Below are 25,743 nucleotides of genomic sequence, written 5' to 3'. Positions count from 1 at the left end.
TATCATAAGTTCTTTGCCTGGGCCAATGTTCAGAAGAGATTTTCCTAATGTTTTTTTAAGATTTACATAGCTTCAGGGTCTCACACAGAGGTCTTTAATTTATCTCGAGTTAATTTTTCTACATGGTGGGAGATAGGGGTCCAGTTTTATTCTTTTGCAGATAGCTACCCAGTTTTCCCAGCATCCTTCATTCAATAGGGTGTCTTTCTCCATTGTTTATTTTTGTTGACTTTAGCAAAGCTCAGTATGTTGTAGGCAGGCAGCTTTACTTCTAGTTTCTCTATTCTGCTTCCTTGGCATCTCTGTACATTTTTGTACTAGTAAATGCTGTTTTAGTTACCATGGCCTTGTAGTATAATTTGAAATCAAGACAGTGTGATGCTTCCAGGTTTCTTAGTCTTGCATAGAATTGCTTTATCTGTTCAGGCTAATTTTTGGTTCCAAATGAATTTGAAAATTGCTTTTTCTCTAATTCTGTTAAAGAAATGACACTTGTAATTTGATAGGAATTGTGTTGAGTGTGTAGTATGCTTTGGGCAATATACTCATTTTAACCATATTGATTCTTCCAGTCTGTGAGCAATGAATGTTTTTCTGTTTGACTGTGTTGCCTGCAATTCCTTTCATCAGCATTTTGTCATTCTCTGTGTAGAGGTCTTTCACCTGCTTGTTTAAATATACTTCTCAGTCTGTGTGTGTGTGTGTGTGTGTGTGTGTGTGTGTGTGTTTGTGTGTTCTTAATTTGGTTCTCAGCTTGAATGGTACTGATGTATAGATAGGCTACTGATTTTGTACCTCGATTTTGTATACAGAGACTTTACTGAAGTCACTTATCAAGTCTACAAGACTCTGGAAGAATCTTCAGGATTTTCTAGGTATACAGTCATGTCATCAGCACACACAGATGATTTCCCTTCCTCTTTTCCAGTTTGGATGCATTTCCTTCTGTTGCCCGAGTGCTCTGGTGAGGACTTCTAGATCTGTATTGAACAGGAGTGGTGAGAGTGGATATCCTTGTCTTGTTCCATTTCTTGGGAAAAACTTTCACTTCTCCCCCTTTAATTTGATGTTGGCTGTGTGTTTGTCATGCAGGGCTCTTATTATTTTGGGCTGTGTTTCTTTTATGCCTAATGTGTTGAGGGATTTTATCATGAAGGGATGTTGAACTCTATTGAATAGTTTGTCTGCATCTGTTGAGAGGATCATATGCTTTTTGTTCTTAGTTCAAGTTTATATCATGAGTCTCCTTTGTTGACTTGCATATATTGAACCATCCTTTCATCCCTGGAATAAAGCCAACTTGATCATGATGAATTATGTTTTTCACACACTTTTAGATTCCATCTGTTAATATTTTCTTGAGGATTTTTGCATCTGTGTTCCTCAGGTCTCTTGGCCTGTGGTTTCATTTTTCTGTTGAGTCCGTGTCTGACTTTACTATCAGGGTGATACTGGTTTCACATAATGAGTTAGGAGAGAATCCCCACCCTCGATTTTTTGGGAATAGTTTCAGTATGATTGGTGTCAGCTCTTCTTTGTATATATGGCAAAGTTTGTCTGTGAATCCATCTATTGCTGGGCTGTACTGCTGGAAGAAGTTTTAGTACCAATTCTTTTTCATTACTTGTTGCTGGTCTGCTTAGGGTTTCGAATTTTTCCTGTGCAATCTTGGGAAGTTGTATGTGTCTAGGAAGTCATCCATTTTCTCTAGGTTTTCTGGTTTACATACATAAAGGTGTTCACAGTCGTCTCTGATGATCTTTTGTATTTCTGTGGTGTTGGCTGTAATGTCATCTTTATCATTTCTGATTGTGCTCATTTAAATCTTCTCCTTTTTTGGTTAATGTAGTCAGACATCTGTCAATATTGTTTATACTTTCAAAAAACCAACTTTTTATTTCATTAATTCTTTGTAATGTTTTTGTCTTAATCTCATTCTTTTTCTGTTCTTTCAGAGTTTCCATTGTTTTCAGGGTCTGATGCTAGAGAGTGAATGTGATCCTTTGGTGGTACCACAATATTCAGATTTTTCACACATCAGAATCCTCACACTGATTCCTTCTCATCTGGACAGGCTGCCACTCATTCTCTTTGGATTTATTTTCACTGGGATGGGGTTTCTTTGCACATTTCCCCCAGCCCCACAGGGAGTGTGACTGTAGAGCACGTTGGGAAGGGTCTCTAGGCTTTTCTCCGTAGTCTCGGGCGCTTCTGCAGCAGGGTTTGTGTTGGGCTGTGCGGTTCAAATTGCAGGCTGGGAGCTGGTGCTTAAGGGGAAGAGCCAGCCTCTGCACAAGCAGGTGGGTATGGACCTGCCTGCTTCCTGTGAGGTGCTGTCTGTTGTTTCAGGTGAAGGGCTGGAACGTGGAGGGTCTGGAGCCCTGAGCTTTCTGTTCCACGGGGTGAGGAAATACAGCTGGGCAGAGCCGGAGCCCCTGGTTTGCCCACAATTACCGTAATGATGAGTGCCGGCCGCAGTCCTGAAGCGTGTGACTGGGGCAGCATGTGGGAAATGCCCTGAGGTCTCTGTTGGAGGTGAAGGGGCTACATCCATTTCCAGTCCCATGGGGAGGAACATTACCTGTTTCCCTATCACACGCCTGCTCCAGGACTCTTGAGTCTCTGTTCAGACACACACTGTTGTCTCTCCCCAGGCCACTGTGTGGCTGAGAGCCGTGGGAAACACCTGCCTGCCACTCTCTGCAGGAATCATCCCAAGGTAGAACCTCCTGACTCAGCGCAGTGCAGACCCCTCAGCGGCTGCCTGTGTCTGACGTGGTCACACTGCTGCTTCATGTAGCTGGGATGTGGGGCTTCTGCCTTCCTGGCTGGACAAGCGGACGTCAGTTGTGGTGTTGCTGGCTGGGGGGACCCGACCTCAGGCCCTGGGGTGAGTGGTCAGGTGCCAGCACAGTGGGAAAGGGCTGGCGGTTCCCCAGATCACAGGCCTCCAGGTGGCCAGCTGGACAGCGTGTGTGAGTCCTAAAGGGGCTGGACTGGGATTCGCCTGTTCCAGGTTTCAGGTGCCGGCTGTGATGAGGAGGGATGGGCTGGTCCCCAGGTCACCGGCAGAACTCTCAGGCAGGGCAGGCAGAACGCTCAGGTGGTAGAGTCTGGGGGCAGATCACAGACCTGTGGGGACCGGGCTCTCAGAAGAGGAGGGGCCTTCGGCTGAAATGTCCAGGTGGAGGCATGGCGGCTGTGCTGTGGGCCTGTGACTGGGGAGGGCAGGGCCCCTCGGCTGGGGCACTGGAGACTGGCAGCTGTGGGCACAGGGCCCGCTCACACTTCCCTCCTGAAGAAGTGGCGCTCAGTTTTGCTCTGGGGACACGCAAATGTGCCAGGTCTCCCCATACTCTCCCTGGACCTGGGGCAGCAGGGGCTGAGGCATTGGTGGCAGTAAATTCAAAGGACTTCTCAGGGGCTTCTGAGCATTGGGCTTTCAGAGGGCACCCAGCCAGGGCCACAGTGTTCAGGTGGGGGCAGGAGGGGTACACTGGGGCCCTGAAGCTGGCAAGCCCCATTTAGCCGGAAGGAAGCCCCATTTAGCAGGAAGCAACAGAAGTGAGCGAGCCATGGGGGGCTCAGCGTGGCTGCTTCTGTGCCCCAGCTGTCACATATTTCCTGGGAGCCCACAGAGGTGCCTGGCCTCCTCCCTCCCTGCTAAGGCAGCGGCAGCTGGACCCCGTCTGCTCAGGGATCAAAAGCCTGTGGGATTCCATGTGGACTCTGGAGGCACCTCTGCCAAATTTCCAGGGACTCCCTGTGTGCCTCTGCAGGCCAAGGTGGGTCAGGGGCTCTTCTGTGAGGAGGATTGTAAAGGGCCAAGATAGGGGCGTGGATCCCAGGGGCTCACATCCACTCACCTCTTCCCAGTGTCAGGGAGCCTCTCACCCACTCACCCCTTCCCAATGTCAGGGCGTGTCTCACCCACTCGCTCCTTCCCAGTATTAGGGAGCCTCTCACCCACTCACCCCTTTCCAATGTCAGGGAGCGTCTCACCCACTCACCCCTTCCCAGTGTTAGGGAGACTCTCGCCCACTCACCCCTTCCTCATGTTAGGGAATCTGTCTCTCACTCAACCCTTCTCCATGTTAGGAACCTCTCCTGGCTCTCAGCTTTTCTTCCCTGTGCTTTCCATGTCCTCAGTCTCTGGGGATCCCCAGTGCGCTCTCTTAAAAGATCTCCTTGGCATTTTGGTATTTACCCACCATTTTGATTCCTCTTAATGAGAGAGGCACACGCCAGCTGTTTCCGTTCAGCCAACTTGAACCTGAACCCCCAGTCATTTTTCCTCCACTTTTTCCTTTGGGAAATCCAGTCCCAATGTGCTTGTCATTCATTTCAGAATAATTTGTATTTTCTCCAGTAGTTTTAAAATGACTTTTTATTTATTCTAAATATCCTTCACTCTACCATAGTTAAGACATTAATTTCATTTATAAATTTGTGCACATTAAGCTTATGTTCTTTCGTCATTTCTGTAAAAATGTCAACTATTTTCTTTGCAGGTGTTTACTCACAAACATACCCCTTATTTCTTTCATTCTGAAAGTGTGACACAGAGATATCAGCTCACTCCTGTCATTCTATTACTTGTATGCATTAATTATCTTTGCTTTTTTTTCATTTCTAAGGTGTCTCTGATGACTTATGAAAATTTTAATAATATTCCACACCAATATAATATTTGTCATTCTAGCTGTGTCTTGTTCTTGATGAAATTATTTCTAAATATGTTAATATAATTTGTATTTTTCATCTGACAATATCTATCCAATTCATTTCTATAATTGCCTGTTTTTGCTCTAATGGACTCTGTGATTTTCATTCCTCTGGGGTGGTTTTCCTCTCACACACCTGATCTTCCATACAGAGTTTCTCTGAGAGCTGACTCAGGAATGAAAACTCATGAGGTATTGCTGTAGCCACTCCTGCCCTGCAGTGTCCACGCTCCCAGCTTAGAATCAGCTCTGCGACATGCCCGGCACGGCGGGGCCCACGTGAGCCTCACACTCGGTCCAACACTGATAAAGCACTTCTGTGCCATGTGCACCCAGGAAAGGTGGCTCAGGGCTGAGTGTGGCCCAAGTCACTGAACTGAGCTATCCCAGATTCTGTCCACAAACACAGACAAGGGGGAGCCACGGTCTCCCTAGGGTCCCACAGTTTCCTCCACTTTTCTCTTTGTTCTGAGAGAGAGACAAAGGGCCATGCCTGCTCTTTGTGCTGGACAGATGCATGTTTCACCTGCAGACTTGAACTCAAGCTGAGGTCTTGAACATTCCCAGGTTCTGATAAAGCACGTTAGGTTGTTTCTAGAAAACATGGAAAAATTAACCCTTTTGCTAATGATGTGGAAACAAGCCCTGCCCTGAACCAAACTCCTGAAACTCTCAGGTTAAACTTCATTACCCAATCCCCTCACTGCAGGCACCCAACAGAAAAGTCACAGATGCAGGATGAGATGAGTCAGTTTTAAAATGGGGAAGCTGAGAAGGGAACTATTTTGTTGAAAGGAAACCCACAATCCAGTGTCAAGAAAGAAGTCAACTTTTCTTCCCATTTCCCTGCATTTCTTCTCTGTGCTCGCGGCCCCATGCAGCTCAGCCTGGACTGCATGGCCAGGTGTCAGGTGCGTCTCTGCTGACCTGAGCCTGCCTGCAGCATGGACCTGCATCTTCCCTGAAGCATCTCCAGGGCTGGAGAGATGACAGCTGTGGTAATGCCCCTGCACTGCTGTGCTGATGGACAAGGTGAGGGAGGGAGGGAGACCCCATGGGGAGGCTGTGAGAAGGAAGGGGAAGCCTTTGTTCACCCTCGTCTGGAAGGGCAGGTACAGAAAAACACCAGTTCTATTGGCTGCTACATCCCAGCTCCCAGTGAGATGAAAACAAATGAGACAGACAGTGGCTGGGGGTCAGGAAAGACCCCATTACAGTCTGAAATGTCTGCAGAGGGGTTGGGCCCACCGCAACCTCAGCCCTAAAGGCATGAGAGCCAGGCTCCTGGGGAGGGCAGTTCTGCTTCCTGTGTGGCTGCAGATGACACAACCCCATGACAAGAAGGACCCAGCCACCAAGTGTCCACACCCTGTGTCTCTCTGTCCTGCCAGCACCGAGGGCTCATCCATCTGCAGAGCAGGGCAGTGGGAGGAGACGCCATGACCCCCATCCTCATGGTCCTGATCTATGTCGGTGAGATTTGAAGAGGGAAGGGAGATTCTAACCTAGGAGGGACCTCACCCCACAGCCTAACTCTGGTCCATGAGGAAACCCCAGGGCTCACAAAGACCCCAGGGAGGGTCGGACCTGCTCAGGCTTCAGGGGCAAATCTCTCACAGGGAACTCTCTTCCAGGGCTGAGTCTGGGCCCCAGGACCCACGTGCAGGCAGGTGAGTCTGTCCCCAGCTGGCCCAGGTCCTCCTCCTCACTGGGTACAAGGCCCACCCCCGTGCAGCTGGGGAGGGGAATAGCAGTTCTGGGCTGACTGATGGGGGTCTGGAGGGTCCTGGGCTGAGAGCTGGAATCTGTTGGGTTGGATGGAAATGACTTAGAATCTGACCTCTGATTTCCTGCCAGGGACCCTCCCCAAGCCCACCCTTTCAGCTGAGCCAGGCTCTGTGATCACCCAGGGGAGTCCCGTGACCCTCAGATGTCAGGGGAACCTGGAAGCCCAGGATTATCATCTATATGAAGAAAAAACACCAGCATCCTGGATTATGTTGATCCCACAGGCGAGTAGGAAGAAGGGCCAGTTCCCCATCCGGTCCATTGCTGGGGAACACACAGGGCAGTATCGCTGTCAGTATCATGGACACACTCGCTGGTCAGAGCCCAGTGACCCCCTGGAGCTGGTGATGACAGGTGAGAGGACACTCAGGGGTCCGAGCCCCAGGGTCAGTCCAGGAAGAGGGTTGGCTCTCAGGGGTGTTTCTCCTGTCACAGCCCAGCCCTGGGGATGATGTGGGAGGTGTGAGCCCCACTTAACATGGTGCCTCCTTCTGTTCTAGGTCTCTACCGCAAACCCACCCTCTCAGCCCTGCCCAGCCCTGTAGTGACCCCAGGAGGAAACGTGACCCTCCAGTGTGGCTCACAGGTGGCATTTGATGGCTTCATTCTGTGTAAGGAAGGAGAAGATGAACACCCACCATGCCTGAACTCCCAGCCCCATGCCCGTTGGTCATCCCATGCTGTCTTTTCCGTGGGACCCGTGAGCCCCAGTCGCAGGTGGACATACAGGTGCTATGGTTATTACTCTCAATCTCCTTATGTGTGGTCTTCACCCAGTGATCTCCTGGAGCTCCGGGTCCCAGGTGAGAAATTCACAGCATTGCCTGGAGATCCCTGAGTCTCCGGGCAGGTGGGGAGGAGCCGCGTCTCAGGGCAGCTCCAGGTGGGACGATGTTGGGGTGAGAGGGCTCAGGGCTCCTGGGTCAGAGACACAGGAAGATCTGCAGTGGTGAGGCCGAGGGAGAGGGAGGATTTGTGGGGAGCCTGAGGGTCGGCTCCTGGAGACCATGACCACCTTTCCCAGGTGTTTCTGAGAAGCCATCACTCTCAGTGCAGCCGGGTCCTGTCGTGGCCCCTGGGGAGACCCTGACCCTCCAGTGTGGCTCTGATGTCGGCTATGACAGGTTCGCTCTTTACAAGGAGGGGGAACGTGACCTCCTCCAGCGCCCTGGCCGGCAGCCCCAGGCTGGGCTCTCCCAGGCCAACTTCACCCTGAGCCCTGTGAGCCGCTCCCACGGGGGCCAGTACAGATGCTCTGGTGCACACAACGTCTCCTCCGAGTGGTCGGCCCCCAGTGACCCCCTGGACATTCTGATCACAGGTGAGAAGCCCAGTGCCTTCAGTCAGGGACCCAGGCTCAGAACAGACCCTGCCGGGGAGCCCAGGTGGTGATGGCCGGGATGAGGGGTGGGGGGGTCCCAAGGGAGGGAGAGACAGACAGAGACAGGGGATAGGTGGGGAGGGGGAGACTCAGAGAAAGCAGAGACTGAGGGTCCCAGAGAGAGGCCTGGGGAGGTCTCAGCTCAGAACAAGGCGGGGCAGCCCCTCACCCATCCTCTTCTCTCCAGGACAGATCCCTGACACACCCTCCCTCTCAGTGCAGCCGGGCCCCAGGGTGGCCTCAGGAGAGAACATGACCCTGCTGTGTCAGTCACAGTGGTGGATGGACACTTTCCTTTTGACCAAGGAGGGAGCAGCCCATCTCCCTCAGCATCTGAGATCAAAGTACCAAGCTCATAAGTACCAGGCTGAATTCCCCATGAGTCCTGTGACCTCAGCTCATGCGGGGACTTACAAGTGCTACGGCTCACGGAGGTTCAACCCCTACCTGCTGTCCCTCCCCAGTGACCCCCTGGAGCTCGTGGTCTCAGGTGAGGCCCCTGACCCTGTCCTCTCTGAGCTCAAAGGCTCAGCTCAGGCCCTGCCCCAGGAGAGCTCTGGGCTGGGATGGAGGGAGGGGGCTCTGAAGGAGGCTCAGCCAGAGGGGCCTCAGCCCTCAGAGGGAAGGAGGACAGTGGGACCCTCCCAGGCACACCCACCCTCAGGGGCATCGCCAGCATCAGGAAGAGGAGAGATGGGTGGGGGAGGGGACTGGAGGGCCAGGGGACCAAGGTGGAGAAATTTGGTTTGAGGTGGAGGCTTCAGACAAGACCCAGCTCCTCCACCTCCTCTCATTCTTTACCTAGGACCCTCCTGGGGACGCAGCCCTCCACCCACCGGTCCCACTCCCACACCTGGTGACTGACTAAGGCCTCTTGGCTGGGAGGGAGTGCAGCGTCCCCCAGGGCAGTCTCGAGGCTCCCAGAGGATCCCGTTCCCCTTAAGGGCCCAGCACAGACTTCTCTCCAGGTTGCTGGGCAGAGACAGAGCGAGGGCCACAGGCTCCCAGGAGCTCTGAGGCTGCGCTGGTGAGGTGTGGGGTTGAGGCAGTGGGAGATCTTGGGGCCCAGCCTGGGGGAGGAGCAGCCAGGCTGAAGTGGGGAGTAGGACAGCCCCAGCCCTCTGATCCCCATCCCAACCCAGCAGGCCCTCAGGACCAGCTTGTCCCTCCCACAGAGTCTGATTCCCGGAGTGGTGAGTGAGGCGCTCTGAGTGGGAGGTGGGTTGGGAGGGGGGCAGGGTCCAGGGGAGGCAGGGCTGGGTTCTGTCATTGGATTAAGGCTCCTCTGGAGATGGTGACATGGATAGGCCCCTCCCCTGTTTGGCTTCAGTTTCTCCAAGTGTAAAGGAGAGAAGCCTGCACGGGTGGGAAAGTTCCTTTCAGCGCTGACTCCCAGCTTTGACCTCCTGGGAGAGGAGGCCCCCCAGGGAACCCTCCAGACCCGATTTCTCAGGGGCCAGTGCTGTCCCACCTGCAGCAGTAACGGTGGCCTGGGGCGGGGGGAGGGGAGCAGGGCCCTGGTTTGGAGCATTCAGGCTCTTTCCCTGCAGCTCCGGGGCTCGGCTCAGTGCACGGAAGAAGGGCTGCCGGTCAGACTCCTGGGTCCCCTTCCCAGCTCTGCCATTTCCTGGCTGGGGGTCCTGGGGCAGGTGATTCCCCTCTCTGAGCCTCAGGTTTTCATCTGTAAAGTGGGTGGGGTGGATGTTTCAATTCCCCAAAGCATTCCTGTGTCTCCCAGAGGATCCTGTTCCCCTCAAGAACTCAAGCATGGGCTTTTCTCCAGGAGCTGGGCAGAGACAGAGGAGGAGCCCCAGGCTCCAGGGGAGGTTATATAAGTTACATCTAACCTTACATACCACCTGTTATATAACTTATATCTGAATATGTCTCTCCTCTCCGGTTTTGAGTCTCAGGAGCAGCTGAGACCCTCAGCCCATCACAAAACAAGTCTGACTCCAAGGATGGTAAGTGAGGAGATGCTTGAGGTCATGGGGTGGCACAGAGTGTTGGGTCCTGTCAAGGGGAGGTGGGTGCCCTGGGTGGACATCCAGAGGTCTTGGGTGATGCTGATCCTCCCTGACCTCTGTGACCTCTTTGTCCACTCTCCCCAGCCTCACAGCCCCAGGATTACACAGTAGGGAATCTCATCCGCATGGGCATGGCTGGCTTGGTCCTGGTGATCCTCGGCATTCTGCTATTTGAGGCTCAGCACAGCCAGAGAAGCCCCCAGGATGCAGCCAGGAGGTGAACAGCAGAGAAGATAGTGCAGCCTTCAGAGTGCTGGAGCCTTGGGAACAGATCTGATGATCCCAGCAGGTTCTGGAGACCATTTAGGGCTGATGCTATCTGGACTGTCTGCTGATGATTTCTAGAGGGAGGAAATCAGAGTTCCAGCGCAGAGACATTTTGCAGGGTGATCCATGGAGGACCATGAACATGTGACACTTTCCTCTCTATGAATGTTGACTTCCCATCTCTGGGTCCCCTTCTTTCCCTCCCCCACACATGAGGCTCCATCCCACGTGGCAGCCTCGGGTCCACACCTCTGCACACCGGCGTGCTCTGGTCCATGGCATGTAACACAGTCTTCCTTATTCCTCACTGCCACACTCCCTGGGGAGAGTTACTGAGCCTCCATCTCCTCAGTTCAGAGTTCCAAATGTGGTCCAGTAAATAAATCAATGGGAGAGCATCAGATTTCAACCAGGAAAAGATGAATCCACCCGGATGCCCCAACACCCTCTCCGGACCCTACGAGCCCTTCCCTCTTTCTCAGATGCTATCTGTATAACTTCTCCTCAGATCATTGTGTGACCATCACTGCCATCCTGTTCCACACCATCGTCCTCACCTGACACCCGCTCAGCAGTCACTCCCATTTCCTCTTCCTCCAACACCTGGTAACCACAGGTGTGCTTTCTGTCTCTACGGATCTGCATATTCTGGCTGAAAACATTTCAATCCACCCATGACCTGTGAGCTCCTTACTTTAAGATGTCCCGCCTTTCCAGGTAGAACCAAAGTACACCATGTCAAAACAATGATAGGCATTTACAGTGTGTTTGTGATCCACAGAAGGAAAATCATGGAAGTAGGAGAGACATCCAGCTGAAGACAAGACCTCAGGCCAATGAATCTTGTCAATGGGTTGAGCTGTTTCTTTCTACTCACTTGGGACAGTCAGATAGAAACATGCAGAAATGACTGGGGCTGACTCTTCTCTGACTTCTTCCAAACAGCAAGAGGACTTGAGTCCCAGCATTAAAGCGTTAAACTTTCCTAGGTCAGAGACCACTGTGTTTGAAGGATGTAAAACTGCCTCATAGGATGGAATGGTTGGGGGAAGGATCCTGAGGGACCAAAGAATCCTGAACTTTCTAGGACAAAGGAAGCAGCCATTCCCCGTTTACCATGTAAAATAAATACATTCCATTAGGGACATTTTCAAAGACTCAACAGAATATGAATGATTACAATACTATGCTTATAGGTAAAGCATAATATTGTATACGCGTTAATATTTGAGTGAGAATATCTTCCAAGTCGTAGTTTGATTGTGCCAGGCCAAAAATTTGAGCTAGATTTTAGCGATGTCAAGTGGGAGACTCTGGCATCTGTCACCAATTACCTTCCTGCATACCTGGCCACCAGCCTTTCCCATGGATCCCACATGTGTCTCGTGACTCTCCGGTACGAATCCTGTGAACACACTGACCTCTGCCTTCTATGTGACTGACTTGTAGGGTACTTTTTCAACATCGTCTGTCCTTTTGTTTTTCTGTTGGGAAGTCCAATTTCAATGTGCATGCTATTCTACTGACAGGCTGAGTTGAAAAACACAGAACACAAACATGCGTTTTAAATTTTTTTTATTTATTTTTATTTTTTATTTTTTTGAGACGGAGTTTCGCTCTTGTTACCCAGGCTGGAGTGCAATGGCGCGATCTCGGCTCACTGCAACCTCCGCCTCCTGGGTTCAGGCAATTCTCCTGCCTCAGCCTCCTGAGTAGCTGGGATTACAGGCACATGCCACCATGCCCAGCTACTTTTTTGTATTTTTAGTAGAGACGGGGTTTCACCATGTTGACCAGGATGGTCTCGATCTCTCGACCTCGTGATCCACCTGCCTCAGCCTCCCAAAGTGCTGGGATTACAGGCTTGAGCCACCGCGCCCGGCTAAACATGCGTTTTAGACTGTACAATTTACGCCAGACAACTTGAGTCTAGCATACATACTACTACTCCTGATAATCTACTCCTGATATTTTTCAATGTATCGTGGTAGGTCAAGATTTGCATTTCACGTTTAAATGTGTGCACCCTAGCACTTAATTAGTCTACCCTCATCTCTGTCGAATGTTCAACTCTGTAATTTATGAGTTGTTGCCTGATGTCATTCACTCTTCTTTCCTTCTGACATGTGCAGTAGATATGAGGTCCTCCCTGCACACAATATTCCCCTAAGGATGGTAAATTTCCACTTTCAGTGCCTCCATGGTGCATTCTGGAAAATTCTCTCTATTTTGTTTTCCAATTTCATAAATGTCTCTTCAGCTGTATCTTGACCCTGATAGAATAAATATTTTGATTGTATTCTTCAATAGAAATTTTCACCTTTAGGATTTCTTACTCATTTCTCTGATGCCCATTTTTCACCAGGATAATCCATATTTTTGTCTGAAAAATTTAATTTTCTCTTTTTTCAGATATTTAAACGTGTTTAAGTGAAAAGGGGTCTCATACATTCCTAGAATTCTATTTCTATGCTGTTGTAAATAGTGCTGCAACAAACATAAGGAGTGCTGTTGTCTTTTTTATATAATGACTTCTTTTTTAAGCTGGATACCATTTAATGGGATTGCAAAGTGAAATGGTAGTTTTATTTTTAGTTCTTTGAGATAGCTCCCTACTGTTTTCTGTGAAAGATAAACTCATTTACATTCCTACCAACAATGTATCCTTCCTAACATCTGTTGGTTTTGACTTCTTAAGAATTGCCATTCTGACTGGTGTCAGTTGATACTCAGTGTGGTTTTAAGTTGATTTTCTCTGATGATTAATCATGTGGAGCATTTTTTAATGTGTTTGTTGGCCACTTATATTTTTCTTTTGAGAAATGTCTGTTGATGTTGGTGTGCTTTACTCAGTTTTCTATAAATCTGTTTGTGGTTCTTTTCCATGTGGTTTTTCACCTTCATGAAGTTCTTTCTTTTTCTTTTTTTTTTTTTTTCAGGTGGAATTCTTTGACTTCCTTGTAGATTCTGGACACTAGCCTTTTGTTGGTGGCATAATTGGCAAATATTTTCTTCCATTTTGTAGGCTGTCTGTTCATTCTGTTGATTGTTTCTTTTGCTGTGTGGAAGCTTTTAATTTTAATCAGGTCTCATTTGCATATTTGGGGTTTTGTTGCATTTTTAAAGAGTCTTTATCATGAGTTCTTTGCCTGGAGGGCCAATGTTCTGAAGAGATTTTCCTAAATTTTGTTTTACGATTTACATAGTTCCAGGATCTCACACAGTGGTCTTTAATTTATCTCGAGTTCATTTTTCTACATGGTGGGAGATAGGGGTCCAGTTTTATTCTTTTGCAGATAGCTACCCAGTTTTCCCAGCATCCTTTATTGAATAGGGTGTCTTTCTCCATTGTTTATTTTTGTTGACTTTAGCAAAGCTCAGTATGTTGTAGGCAGGTAGCTTTATTTCTAGTTACTCTATTCTGTTTCCTTGGCATCTCTGTACATTTTTGTACTAGTAAATGCTGTTTTAGTTACCATGGCCTTGTAGTATAATTTGAAATCAAGACAGTGTGACGCTTCCAGGTTTGTTCTTCTTGCATAGAATTGCTTTAGCTGTTCAGGCTAATATTTGGCTCCAAATGAATTTGAAAATTGCTTTTTCTCTAATTCTGTTAAAGAAATGACATTTGTAATTTGATAGGAATTGTGTCGAGTGTGTAGTATGCTTTGGGCAATATACTCGTTTTAACCATATTGATTCTTCCAGTCTATGAGCAAGGAATGTTTTTCTGTTTGACTGTGTTGCCTACAATTCCTTTCGTCAGCGTTTTGTCATTCTCTGTGTAGAGGTCTTTCACCTGCTTGTTTAAATATACTTCTCAGTCTGTGTGTGTGTGTGTGTGTGTGTGTGTGTGTGTGTTCTTAATTTGATTCTCAGCTTGAATGGTACTGATGTATAGATAGGCTATCGATTTTTGTACCTTGATTTTGTATACAGAGACTTTACAGAAGTCACTTATCAAGTCTACAAGACTTCTGGAAGAATCGTCAGGATTTTCTAGGTATACAGTCATGTCATCAGCACACACAGATAATTTCACTTCCTCTTTTCCAATTTGGATGCTCTTCCTTCTGTTGCCCAAGTGCTCTGGTGAGGACTTCTAGATCCGTGTTGAGTAGGAGTGGTGAGAGTGGATATCCTTGTCTTTTTCCATTTCTTGGGAAAAACTTTCACTTCTCCCCCTTCAATTTGATGTTGGCTGTGTGTTTGGCATGCAGAGCTCTTATTATGTTGGGCTGTGTTTCTTTTATGTCTAGTGTGTTGAGGGATTTTATCATGAAGGGCTGTTGAACTCTATTGAATAGTTTATCTCCATCTGTTGAGATGATAAAACGCCTTTTGTTCTTAGTTCAAGTTTATATCATGAGTCTCCTTTGTTGACTTGCATATATTGAACCATCCTTTCATCCCTGGAATAAAGCCAACTTGATCATGATGAATTATGTTTTTCACACACTTTTAGATTCCATCTGTTAATATTTTCTTGAGGATTTTTGCATCTGTGTTCCTCAGGTCTCTTGGCCTGTGGTTTCATTTTTCTCTTGAGTCCTTGTCTGATTTTACCATCAGGGTGATACTGTTTTCACAGAATGAGTTAGGAAAGAATCCCCACCCTCAATTTTTTGGGAATAGCTTCAGTATGATTGGTGTCAGCTCTTCTTTGTATATATGGCAAAGTTTGTCTGTGAATCCATCTATTGCTGGGCTTTATTTCTGGAAGAAATTTGAGTACTGATTCTTTTTCATTACTTGTTGTTGGTCTGTTTAGTGTTTCTATTTTTTCCTGTGCTGTCTTGGGAAGTTGTATGTGTCTAGGAAGTCATCCGTTTTCTCTATCTTTTCTGGTTTACATACATAAAGGTGTTCACAGTCGTCTCTGATGATCTTTTGTATTTCTGTGGTGTTGACTGTAATGTCATCTTTATCATTTCTGATTGTGCTCATTTAAATCTTCTCCTTTTTTGGTTAATGTAGTCAGCCATCTGTGAATATTGTTTATACTTTCAAAAACTAACTTTTTATTTCGGTGATTCTTTGTAATGTTTTTGTCTTAATCTTGTTCTTTTTCTGTCCTTTCAGAGTTTCCATTGTTTTCAGGATCTGACGCTAGAGAATGAATGTGATCCTTTGGTGGTGCCACAATATTCGGATTTTTCACACATCAGAATCCTCACACTGATTCCTTCTCATCTGGACAGGCTGCCACTCATTCTCTTTGGATTTATTGTCACTGGGATGGGGTTTCTCTGCACATGTCCCCCAGCCCCGCAGGGCGTGTGACTGTAGAGCACGTTGGGAAGGGTCTCTAGGCTTTTCTCCATAGTCTTGGGCGCTTCTGCAGCAGGGTTTGTGTTGGGCTGTGCAGTTCAAATTGCAGGCTGGGAGCTGGTGCTTAAGGGGAAGAGCCAGCCTCTGCACAAGCAGGTGGGTGTGGACCTGCCTGCTTCCTGTGAGGTGCTGTCTGTTGTTTCAGGTGAAGGGCTGGACTGTGGAGTGTCTGGAGCCCTGAGTTTCCTGTTCCACAGGGTGAGGAAACACAGCTGGGCAGAGCGGGAACCCCTGGTTTGCCCACAAATACCCTAATGATGAGTGCGGGCCGCAGTCCTGAAGTGTGTGGCTGGGGCAGCATGTGGGAAATGCCCTGAGGTCTCTGTTGGAAGTGAAGGAGCTACATCCATTTCCAGTCCCATGGGGAGGAACATTATCTGTTTCCCTATCACACACCTGCTCCAGGGCTCCTGAGTCTCTGTTCAGACACACACTGTTGTTCCTCCCCAGGCCACTGTGTGGCTGAGAGCCGTGGGAAATACCTGCCTGCCACTCTCTGCAGGAGTCATTCCAAGGTAGAACCTCCTGACTCAGCGCAGTGCAGACCCCTCAGCGGCTGCCTGTGTCTGACGTGGTCACACTGCTGCTTCATGTAGCTGGGATGTGGGGCTTCTGCCTTTCTGGCTGGGCAAGCGGACGTCAGTTGTGGTGTTGCTGGCTGGGGGGACCCGACCTCAGGCCCTGGGGTGAGTGGTCAGGTGCCAGCAGAGTGGGAAAGGGCTGGCAGTTCCCCGGATCACAGGCTTCTAGGTGGCCAGCTGGACAATGTGAGTCCTAAAGGGGCTGGACTGGGATTTGGCTGTTCCAGGGTTCAGGTGCTGGCTGTGATGAGGAGGGCTGGGCCGGTCCCCAGGTCACCAGCAGAGCTCTCAGGCAGGACAGGCAGAACACTCAAGTGGTAGAGCCCAGGGGCAGATCACAGACCTGTGGGGACCGGGCTCTCAGAAAAGGAGGGGCCTTCGGCTGAAATGTCCAGTGGGGGCCGGGCGGCTGTGCTGTGGGCCTGTGACTGGGGAGGGCAGGGCCCCTCGGCTGGGGCACTGGAGACTGGCAGCTGTGGGCACAGGGCCCGCTCACACTTCCCTCCTGAAGAAGTGGCACTCAGTTTTGCTCTGGGGACACGCAAATGTGCCAGGTCTCCCCATACTCTCCCTGGACCTGGGGCAGCAGGGGCCGAGGCAGAGGTGGCAGCGAATTCAAAGGACTTCTCAGGGGCTTCTGAGCATTGGGCTTTCAGAGGGCACCCAGCTAGGGCCACTGTTCAGGTGGGGGCAGGACGGGTACACTGGGGCCCTGAAGCTGGCAAGCCCCATTTAACAGGAAGGAAGCCCCATTTAGCAGGAAGGAAGCCCCATTTAGCAGGAAGGAAGCCCCATTTAGCAGGAAGGAAGCCCCGTTTAGCAGGAAGAAAGGCCCATTTAGCAGGAAGCAACAGAAGTGAGGGAGCCACGGGGTCTCAGCGTGGCTGCTTCTGTGCCCCAGCTGTCGTATTTATCCTGGGAGCCCACAGAGGTGCCTGGCCTCTTCCCTCCCTGCTAAGGCAGCAGCAGCTGGACCCAGTCTGCTCAGCAATCAGAAGCCTGTGGGATTCCATGTGGGCTCTGGAGGCACCTCTGCCAAATCTCCAGGAACTCCTTGTGTGCCTCTGCAGGCCAAGGTGTGTCAGGGGCTCTTCTGTGAGCAGGATTGTAAAGGGCCAAGACAGGGGTGTGGATCCCAGGGGCTCACACCCACCTACCCCTTCCCTTTGTTAGGGAGCCTCTCACCCACTCACCCATTCCTCATGTTAGGGAATCTGTCACTCACTCACCGCTTCTCCATGCTAGGAACCTCTCCTGGCTCTCAGCTTTTCTTCCCTGTGCTTTCCATGTCCTCAGTCTCTGCTGAGCCCCAGTGCGCTCTCTTAGAAGATCCCCTTGGTATTTTGATATTTACTCAGGGTTTTGATTCCTCTTAACGAGAGAGGCACATGCCAGCTATTTCCGTTCAGCCAACTTGAACCTGAACCCCCAGTCATTTTTCCTCCACTTTTTCCTTTGGGAAATCCAGTCCCAATGTGCTTGTCATTCATTTCAGAATAATTTGTATTTTCTCCAGTAGTTTTAAAATGACTTTTTATTTATTCTAAATATCCTTCACTCTACCATAGTTAAGACATTAATTTCATTTATAAATTTGTGCACATTAAGATTATGTTCTTTCGTCATTTCTATAAAAATGGCAACTATTTTCTTTGCAGGTATTTACTGATTAACATGCTCCTTATTTCCTTCGTTCTGAAACTGTGACACAGAGATATCAGCTCACTCCTGTCATTCTATTTCTTGTGTGCATTAATTATCTTTGCTTTTTTTTCATTTCTATGGTGTCTCTGATGACTTATGAAAATTTTAATAATATTCTACACCAATATAATATTTGTCATTCTAGCTGTGTCTTGTTCTTGATGAAATTATTTCTAAATATGTTAATATAATTTGTATTTTTCATCTGACAATATCTATCCAATTCATTTCTATAATTGCCTGTTTTTTCTCTAATGGACTCTGTGATTTTCATTCCTCTGGGGTGGTTTTCCTCTCACACACCTGATCTTCCATACAGAGTTTCTCTTAGGGCTGACTCAGGAATGAAAACTTATGAGGTATTGCTGTAGCCGCTCCTGCCCTGCAGTGTCCACGCTCCCAAGTTTAGAATCAGCTCTGTGACATGCCCGGCATGGCAGGGCCCACGTGAGCCTCACACTTGGTCCAACAATGATAAAACACTTCTGTGTAATGTGCACCCAGGAAAGGTGGCTCAGTGCTGAGTGTGGCCTGAGTCACTGAGCTGAGCTAACCCAGATTCTGTCCACAAACACAGACGAGGGGGAGCCACGGTCTCCCTAGGGTCCCACGGTTTCCTCCACTTTTCTCTTTGTTCTGAGAGAGAGACAAAGGGCCATGCCTGCTCTGTGTGCTGGACGGATGCATGTTTTACCTGCAGACTTGAACTCAAGCTGAGGTCTTGAACATTTCTAGGTACTGATAAAGCACCTTAGGTGGTTTCTAGAAAACACTGAAAAATTAAGCCTTTTTCTAATGATGTGGAAACAAGCCCTGCCTTGAACCAAACTCCTTAAACTCTCAGGTTAAATTTCATTACCCAATCCCCTCACTGCAGACACCCAACAGAAAAGTCACAGATGCAGGATGAGATGAGTCAGTTTTAAAACAGGAAAGCTGAGAAGGGAACTATTTTGTTGAAAGAAAACCCACAATCCAGTACCAAGAAAGAAGTCAACTTTTCTTCCCATTTCCCTGCATTTCTTCTCTGTGCTCGCGGCCACACGCAGCTCAGCCTGGACTGCATGGCCAGGTGTCAGGTGCGTCTCTGCTGACCTGAGCCTGCCTGCAGCATGGACCTGCATCTTCCCTGAAGCATCTCCAGGGCTGGAGAGATGACAGCTGTGGTAATGCCCCTGCACTGCTGTGCTGATGGACGGGGTGAGGGAGGGAGGGAGACCCCATGGGGAGGCTGTGAGAAGGAAGGGGAAGCCTTCCCTCACCCTGATCTGGAAGGGCAGGTGCAGAAAAACACCAGTTCTATTGGCTGCTACATCCCAGCTCCCGGTGAGATGAAAACAAACCAGACAGACAGTGACTGGGTCAGGAAAGACCCCATTACAGTCTGAAATGTCTGCAGAGGGGTTGGGCCCTCCCCTACCTCAGCCCTAAAGGCATGAGAGCCAGGCTCCTGGGGAGGGCAGTTCTGCTTCCTGTGTGGCTGCAGATGACACAACCCCATGACAAGAAGGACCCAGCCACCAAGTGTCCACACCCTGTGTGTCTCTGTCCTGACAGCACCGAGGGCTCATCCATCTGCAGAGCAGGGCAGTGGGAGGAGACGCCATGACCCCCATCCTCATGGTGCTGATCTGTCTCGGTGAGATTTGAAGAGGGAGGGGAGATTCTAACCTAGGAGGGACCTCACCCCACAGCCAAACTCTGGTCCATGAGGAGACCCCAGGGCTCACGAAGACCCCAGGGAGGGGCGGACCTGCTCAGGCTTCAGGGGCAAATCTCTCACAGGAAACTCTCTTCCAGGGCTGAGTCTGGGCCCCAGGACCCACGTGCAGGCAGGTGAGTCTGTCCCCAGCTGGTCCACGTCCTCCTCCTCACTGGGGACAAGGCCCACCCCCATGCAGCTGGGGAGGGGAATAGCAGTTCTGGGCTGACTGATGGGGGTCTGGAGGGTCCTGGGCTGAGAGCTGGAATCTGTTGGGTTGGGTGGAAATGACTTAGAATCTGACCTCTGCTTTCCTGCCAGGGACCCTCCCCAAGCCCACCCTCTGGGCTGAACCAGGCTCTGTGATCACCCAGGGGAGTCCCGTGACCCTCAGGTGCCAGGGGAGCCTGGAGACACAGGAGTACCGTCTATATCGAGAAAAAAAAGCAGCATCCTGGATTAGGCAGATCCCACAGGAGCTTGTGAAGAAGGGCCAGTTCCCCATCCAGTCCATTGCCGGGGAACACACAGGGCAGTATCGCTGTCGGTATCATGGACGCACTGACTGGTCAGAGCCCAGTGACCCCCTGGAGCTGGTGATGACAGGTGAGAGGACACTCAGGGGTCCCAGCCTCAGGCTCTGCCCTCAGGAAGAGGCTCTGCACTCAGGGGCATCTCCCTTCTCACAGCCCAGCCCGGGGGATGATGTGAGAGGTGAGAGCCCCACTTAACACGGTGCCTCCTTCTCTCCTAGGAGGCTACAATAAACCCACCCTCTCAGCCCTGCCCAGCCCTGTGGTGACCCCAGGAGTAAGCGTGACCCTCCAGTGTGGCTCACTGGTGGCATTTGATGGGTTTGCTCTGTGTAAGGAAGAAGATGAACACTCACAACGCCTGAACTCCCAGCCCTGTACCCGTGGGTCATCCCGGGCAGTCTTCCCCGTGGGCCCCGTGAGCCCCAGTCGCAGGTGGACATACAGGTGCTATGGTTATCACTCTCACTCTCCCTATGTGTGGTCTTCACCCAGTGATGTCCTGGAGCTCCTGGTCCCAGGTGAGAAATTCACAGCATTGCCTGGAGATCCCTGAGTCTCCGGGCAGGTGGGGAGAAGCTGTGTCTCAGGGCAGCTCCAGGTGGGACGATGTTGGGGTGAGAGGGCTCAGGGCTCCTGAGTCAGAGACACAGGAAGATCTGCAGTGGTGAGGCTGGGGGAGAGGGAGGATTTGTGGGGAGCCTGAGGGTCGGCTCCTGGAGACCATGACCACCTTTCCCAGGTGTTTCTGAGAAGCCATCACTCTCAGTGCAGCCGGGTCCTGTCGTGACCCCTGGGGAGACCCTGACCCTCCAGTGTGGCTCTGATGTCGGCTATGATAGGTTCGCTCTGTACAAGGATTGGGGAACTGACCTCCTCCAGCGCCCTGGCCGGCAGCTCCAGGCTGGGCTCTCCCAGGCCAACTTCACCCTGAGCCCTGTGAGCCGCTCCCACGGGGGCCAGTACAGATGCTCTGGTGCCCACAACTTTTCCTCTGAGTGGTCGGCCCCCAGTGACCCCCTGGACATCCTGATCGCAGGTGAGGAGCCCAGCGGGTTCAGTGAGGGACCCAGGCTCTGCACAGGCCCTGCTGGGTAGCCCATGTGGTGATGGCTGGAATGAGGAGTGGGGGTCCCAAGGGAGGGAGAGACAGAGAGAGACGGGGGATGGGTAGGGAGGGGGAGACTCAGCGAAAACAGAGACTGAGGGTCCCAGAGAGAGGCCTTGGTAGGTCTCAGCTCAGAACAAGGCGGGGCAGCCCCTCACCCATCCTCTTCTCTCCAGGACAGATCCCTGACACACCCTCCCTCTCAGTGCAGCCGGGCCCCACGGTGGCCTCAGGAGAGAACGTGACCCTGCTGTGTCAGTCACAGGGGTGGATGGACACTTTCCTTCTGACCAAGGAGGGAGCAGCTGGTGCCCCGCTTCGTCTAAGTTCAAAGTACCAATCTGATAAGTACCAGGCTGAATTCCCCATGAGTCCTGTGACCTCAGCCCACACGGGCACTTACAGGTGCTACGGCTCACGGAGCTTCAACCCCTACCTGCTGTCTCACCCCAGTGACCCCCTGGAGCTCGTGGTCTCAGGTGAGGCCCCTGACCCTGTCCTCTCTGAGCTCAAAGGCTCAGCTCAGGCCCTGCCCCAGGAGAGCTCTGGGCTGGGATGGAGGGAGGGGGCTCTGAAGGAGGCTCAGCCAGAGGGGCCTCAGCCCTCAGAGGGAAGGAGGACAGTGGGGCCCTCCCAGGCACACCCACCCTCAGCCGCATCACCAGCATCAGGAAGGTGGTGGGGAGCAGACGGGAACTTGGCCTCCCCCAGGACAGTCCTGAGGCTCCCAGAGGATCCCGTTCCTCTCAAGGACCAAGCACAGACTTCCCTCCAGGGAGCTGGACAGAGACAGAGCGAGGGCTACAAGCTCCCAGGGGCTCTGAGGCTGCGCTGGTGAGGGGTGGGGTTGAGGCAGTGGGAGATCTTGGGGCCCAGCCTGGGCGAGGAGCAGCCAGGCTGAAGTGGGGAGTAGGACAGCCCCAGCCCTCTGATCCCCATCCCAACCCAGCAGGCCCTCAGGACCAGCTTGTCCCTCCCACGGAGTCTGATCCCCGGAGTGGTGAGTGAGGCGCTCTGAGCGGGAGGTGGGCGGGGAGGTGGGCAGGGTCCGGGGAGGCAGGGGTGGGTTCTGTCATTGGATTAAGGCTCCTCTGGAGATGGTGACATGGATAGGTCCCTCCTCTGCCTGGGCCTCAGTTTCTCCAGGTGTAAAGGAGAAAGGCCTGCATGGGTGGGAAATTTCCTTTCAGCTCTGACTCCCAGCTTTGACCTCCTGGGAGAGGAGGCCCCCCAGGGAAGCCTCCACACCTGATTCCTCAGGGGTCTGTCCTGTCCCACCTGCAGCAGTGACGGTGACTAGGACGAGGGGAGGGGAGCAGGGCTGTGGTTTGGGGCATTCAGACTCTTTCCCTGCAGCTCCGGGGCTCAGTTTAGTGCATGGAAGAAGGGCTACAAGTCAGACTCCTGGGTCCCATTCCCAGGTCTGACACTTCCTGGCTGGGGGTCCTGAGGCAGGTGATCCCCCTCTCTGAGCCTCAGGTTTTCATCTGTAAAGCGTGTGGGGTGGATGTTTCAATACCCCAAGGCAATCCTATGTCTCCCAGAAGATCCTGTTCCCCTCAAGAACTCAAGCATGGGCTTCCCTCCAGGAGCTGGGCAGAGACAGAGGAGGAGGCACAGGCTACAGTGGAAGTTATATAAGTTACATATAACGTTATATACAACCTGTTTTATAAACTTACATCTGAATATGTCTCTCCTCCCCGGTTTTGAGTCTCAGGAGCAGCTGAGACCCTCAACCCATCACAAAACAAGTCTGACTCCAAGGATGGTGAGTGAGGAGGTGCTTGAGGTCACGGGGCTGGCACAGAGAGTAGCGTCCTGTCAAGGGGAGGTAGGTGCCCTGGGTGGACATCCAGAGGTCCTGGGTGATGCTGATCCTCCCTCATCTCTGTGACTTCTTTGTCCACTCTCCCAGCCTCACACCCTCAGGATTACACAGTGGGGAATCTCATCCGCATGGGCATGGCTGGCTTGGTCCTGGTGGTCCTCGGCATTCTGCTATTTGAGGCTCAGCACAGCCAGAGAAGCCCCCAAGATGCAGCCAGGAGGTGAACAGCAGAGAAGATAGTGCAGCCTTCAGAGTGCTGGAGCCTTGGGAACAGATCTGATGATCCCAGCAGGTTCTGGAGACCATTTAGGGCTGATGCTATCTGGACTGCTTGCTGATCATTTCCAGAGGGAGAAAATCAGAGTTGGAATGCAGAGACATTTTCCAGGGTGATCCATGGAGGACCATGAACATGTGATACTTTCCTCTCTATGATTGTTGACTTCCCATCGTTGGGTCCCCTTATTTTCCCTCCCCCAGACATGAGGCTCCGTCCCATGTGGCAGCATCGGGTCCACACCTCTGCACACCGGCGTGCTCTGGTCCATGGCGTGTAACACAGTCTTCCTTATTCCTCATTACCACACTCCCTGGGGAGAGTTACTGAGCCTCCATCTCCTCAGTTCAGAGTTCCAAATGTGGTCCAGTAAATAAATCAATGGGAGAGCATCAGATTTCAAGCAGGAAAAGATGAATCCACCCGGATGCCCCAACACCCTCTCCGGATCCTATGAGCCCTTCCCTCTTTCTCAGATGCTATCTGTGTGTCTTCCCCTCAGATCATTGTGTGACCATCACTGTCATCTTGTTCCACACCATCGTCCTCACCTGACACCCGCTCAGCAGTCACTCCCATTTCCTCTTCCTCCAACACCTGGTAACCACAGGTGTGCTTTCTGTCTCTACGGATCTGCATATTCTGGCTGAAAACATTTCAATCCACCCATGACCTGTGAGCTCCTTACTTTAAGATGTCCCGCCTTTCCAGGTAGAACCAAAGTACACCATGTCAAAACAATGATAGGCATTTACAGTGTGGTGGAGATCCACAGAAGGAAAATCATGGAAGTAGCAGAGACATCCAGCTGAAGATGAGACCTCAGGCCAATGAATCTTGTCAATGAGTTGAGCTGTTTCTTTCTACTCAGTTGTGACAGTCAGACAGAAACATGCAGAAATGAACGGGGCTGATTCTTCTCTGACTTCTCCCAAACAGCAAGAGGACTTGAGTCCCAGCATTAAAGCGTTAAACTTTCCAAGGTCAAAGACCACTGTGTTTGAAGGATGTAAAACTGCCTCATAGGATGGAATGGTTGGGGAAAGGATCCTGAGGGACCAAAGAATCCTGAACTTTCTAGGACAAAGGGAGCAGCCATTCCCCGTTTACCATGTAAAATAAATACATTCCATTAGGGACATTTTCAAAGACTCAACAGAATATGAATGATTACAATACTATGCTTATAGGTAAAGCATAATATTGTATACGCGTTAATATTTGAGTGAGAATATCTTCCAAGTCGTAGTTTGATTGTGCCAGGCCAAAAATTTGAGCCAGATTTTAGCGATGTCAAGTGGGAGACTCTGGCATCTGTCACCAATTACCTTCCTGCATACCTGGCCACCAGCCTTTCCCATGGATCCCACGTGTGTCTCGTGACTCTCCAGTACGAATCCTGTGAACACACTGACCTCTGCCTTCTATGTGACTGACTTGTGGGGTACTTTTTCAACATCGTCTGTCCTTTTGTTTTTCTGTTGGGAAGTCCAATCCCAATGTGCATGCTACTCTACTGACAGGCTGAGTTGAAAATCACAGAACACAAACATGCGTTTTAGACTATACAATTTATGCCAGACAACTTGAGTCTAGCATACATACTTTTTAATCTACTCCTGATATTTTTAAAGGTATCGTGGTAGGTCAAGATTTGCATTTCACTTTTAAATGTGTGCACCCTAGCACTTAATTAGTCTTCCCTCGTCTCTGTCGAATGTTCAACTCTGTAATTCGTGAGTTGTTGCCTGATGTCATTCCCTCTTCTTTCCTTCTGACATGTGCAGTAGATATGAGGTCCTCCCTGCTCACAATATTCCCCCAAGGATGGTGAATTTCCACTTTCGGTGCCTCCATGATGCATTCTGGAAAATTCTCTCTATTTTGTTTTCCAATTTAATAAATATCTCTTAAGCAGTATCTTGACCCTGATAGAATGAATATTTTGATTGTATTCTTCAATAGAAATTTTCACCTTTAGGATTTCTTACTCATTTCTCTGATGCCCATTTTTCACCAGGATAATTCATATTTTTGTATCAAAAATTTAATTTCCTCTATTTTAGATATTTAAACATGTTTAAGTGAAAAGGGTCTCATACATTCCTAGAATTCTATTTCTACACTGTTGTAAATAGTGCTGCGACAAACATAATGAGTGCTGTTGTCTTTTCTATATAATGAGTTTTTATATAAAAGGGCCGAAGCAGAGGTGGCAGTGAATTCAAAGGGCTTGTCAGGGGACTCTGAGCATTGGGCTTTCAGAGGGCACCCGGCCAGGGCCACAGTGTTCAGGTGGTGGCAGGACGAGTGCACTGGGGCCCTGAAGCTGGCAAGCCCCATTTAGCAGGAAGAAAGGCCCATTTAGCAGGAAGCAACAGAAGTGAGGGAGCCATGGGTGCTCAGCGTGGCTGCTTCTGTGCCCCAGCTGTCGTATTTATCCTGGGAGCCCACAGAGGTGCCTGGCCTCCTCCCTCTCTCCTAAGGCA

General features: G+C 50.4%; 1 protein-coding gene and 1 pseudogene across 2 annotated transcripts; both read left to right on the top strand.

The window, feature by feature from the left end:
- Positions 1-5,529: 5,529 nt before the first annotated feature.
- LOC101036947 (leukocyte immunoglobulin-like receptor subfamily A member 3) lies at positions 5,530-11,821 on the top strand (annotated as a pseudogene).
- A 6,143-nt stretch (positions 11,822-17,964) lies between these two features.
- On the top strand, positions 17,965-25,626 carry LOC141581230 (leukocyte immunoglobulin-like receptor subfamily A member 3). 2 transcript variants are annotated; one of them, XM_074385943.1, is made up of 10 exons: positions 18,831-18,969; positions 19,361-19,442; positions 19,604-19,639; positions 19,827-20,111; positions 20,260-20,559; positions 20,781-21,077; positions 21,323-21,625; positions 22,099-22,146; positions 22,867-22,917; positions 23,065-25,626. In XM_074385943.1, exons 1-10 carry the CDS (start codon positions 18,958-18,960, stop codon positions 23,199-23,201), a joined length of 1,551 nt encoding a protein of 516 aa, XP_074242044.1. In that variant the 5' UTR covers positions 18,831-18,957; the 3' UTR covers positions 23,202-25,626. The 2 variants fall into 2 exon arrangements, with proteins under 2 accessions (XP_074242043.1, XP_074242044.1); XM_074385942.1 differs by lacking the exons at positions 22,099-22,146; positions 22,867-22,917; positions 23,065-25,626 and having other exon boundaries at positions 17,965-18,969; positions 21,323-22,064.
- The last annotated feature ends 117 nt before the right edge of the window (positions 25,627-25,743 follow it).

This window comes from Saimiri boliviensis, chromosome 14, assembly GCF_048565385.1.
Source record: "Saimiri boliviensis isolate mSaiBol1 chromosome 14, mSaiBol1.pri, whole genome shotgun sequence".
Classification (NCBI taxonomy): Eukaryota; Metazoa; Chordata; class Mammalia; order Primates; family Cebidae; genus Saimiri; species Saimiri boliviensis.
Note: the sequence above shows the minus strand (reverse complement) of the source record. Positions and strands in the feature narration are given on the sequence as shown.

Bases quoted from the DNA above. Each gene is read 5' to 3' on its own strand.
- LOC141581230 (XM_074385942.1), top strand. The intron at 19,443-19,603 runs GTGAGATTTGAA...ACTCTCTTCCAG, and splicing joins CATGGTGCTGATCTGTCTCG to GGCTGAGTCTGGGCCCCAGG. The intron at 20,560-20,780 runs GTGAGAAATTCA...CACCTTTCCCAG, and splicing joins CCTGGAGCTCCTGGTCCCAG to GTGTTTCTGAGAAGCCATCA.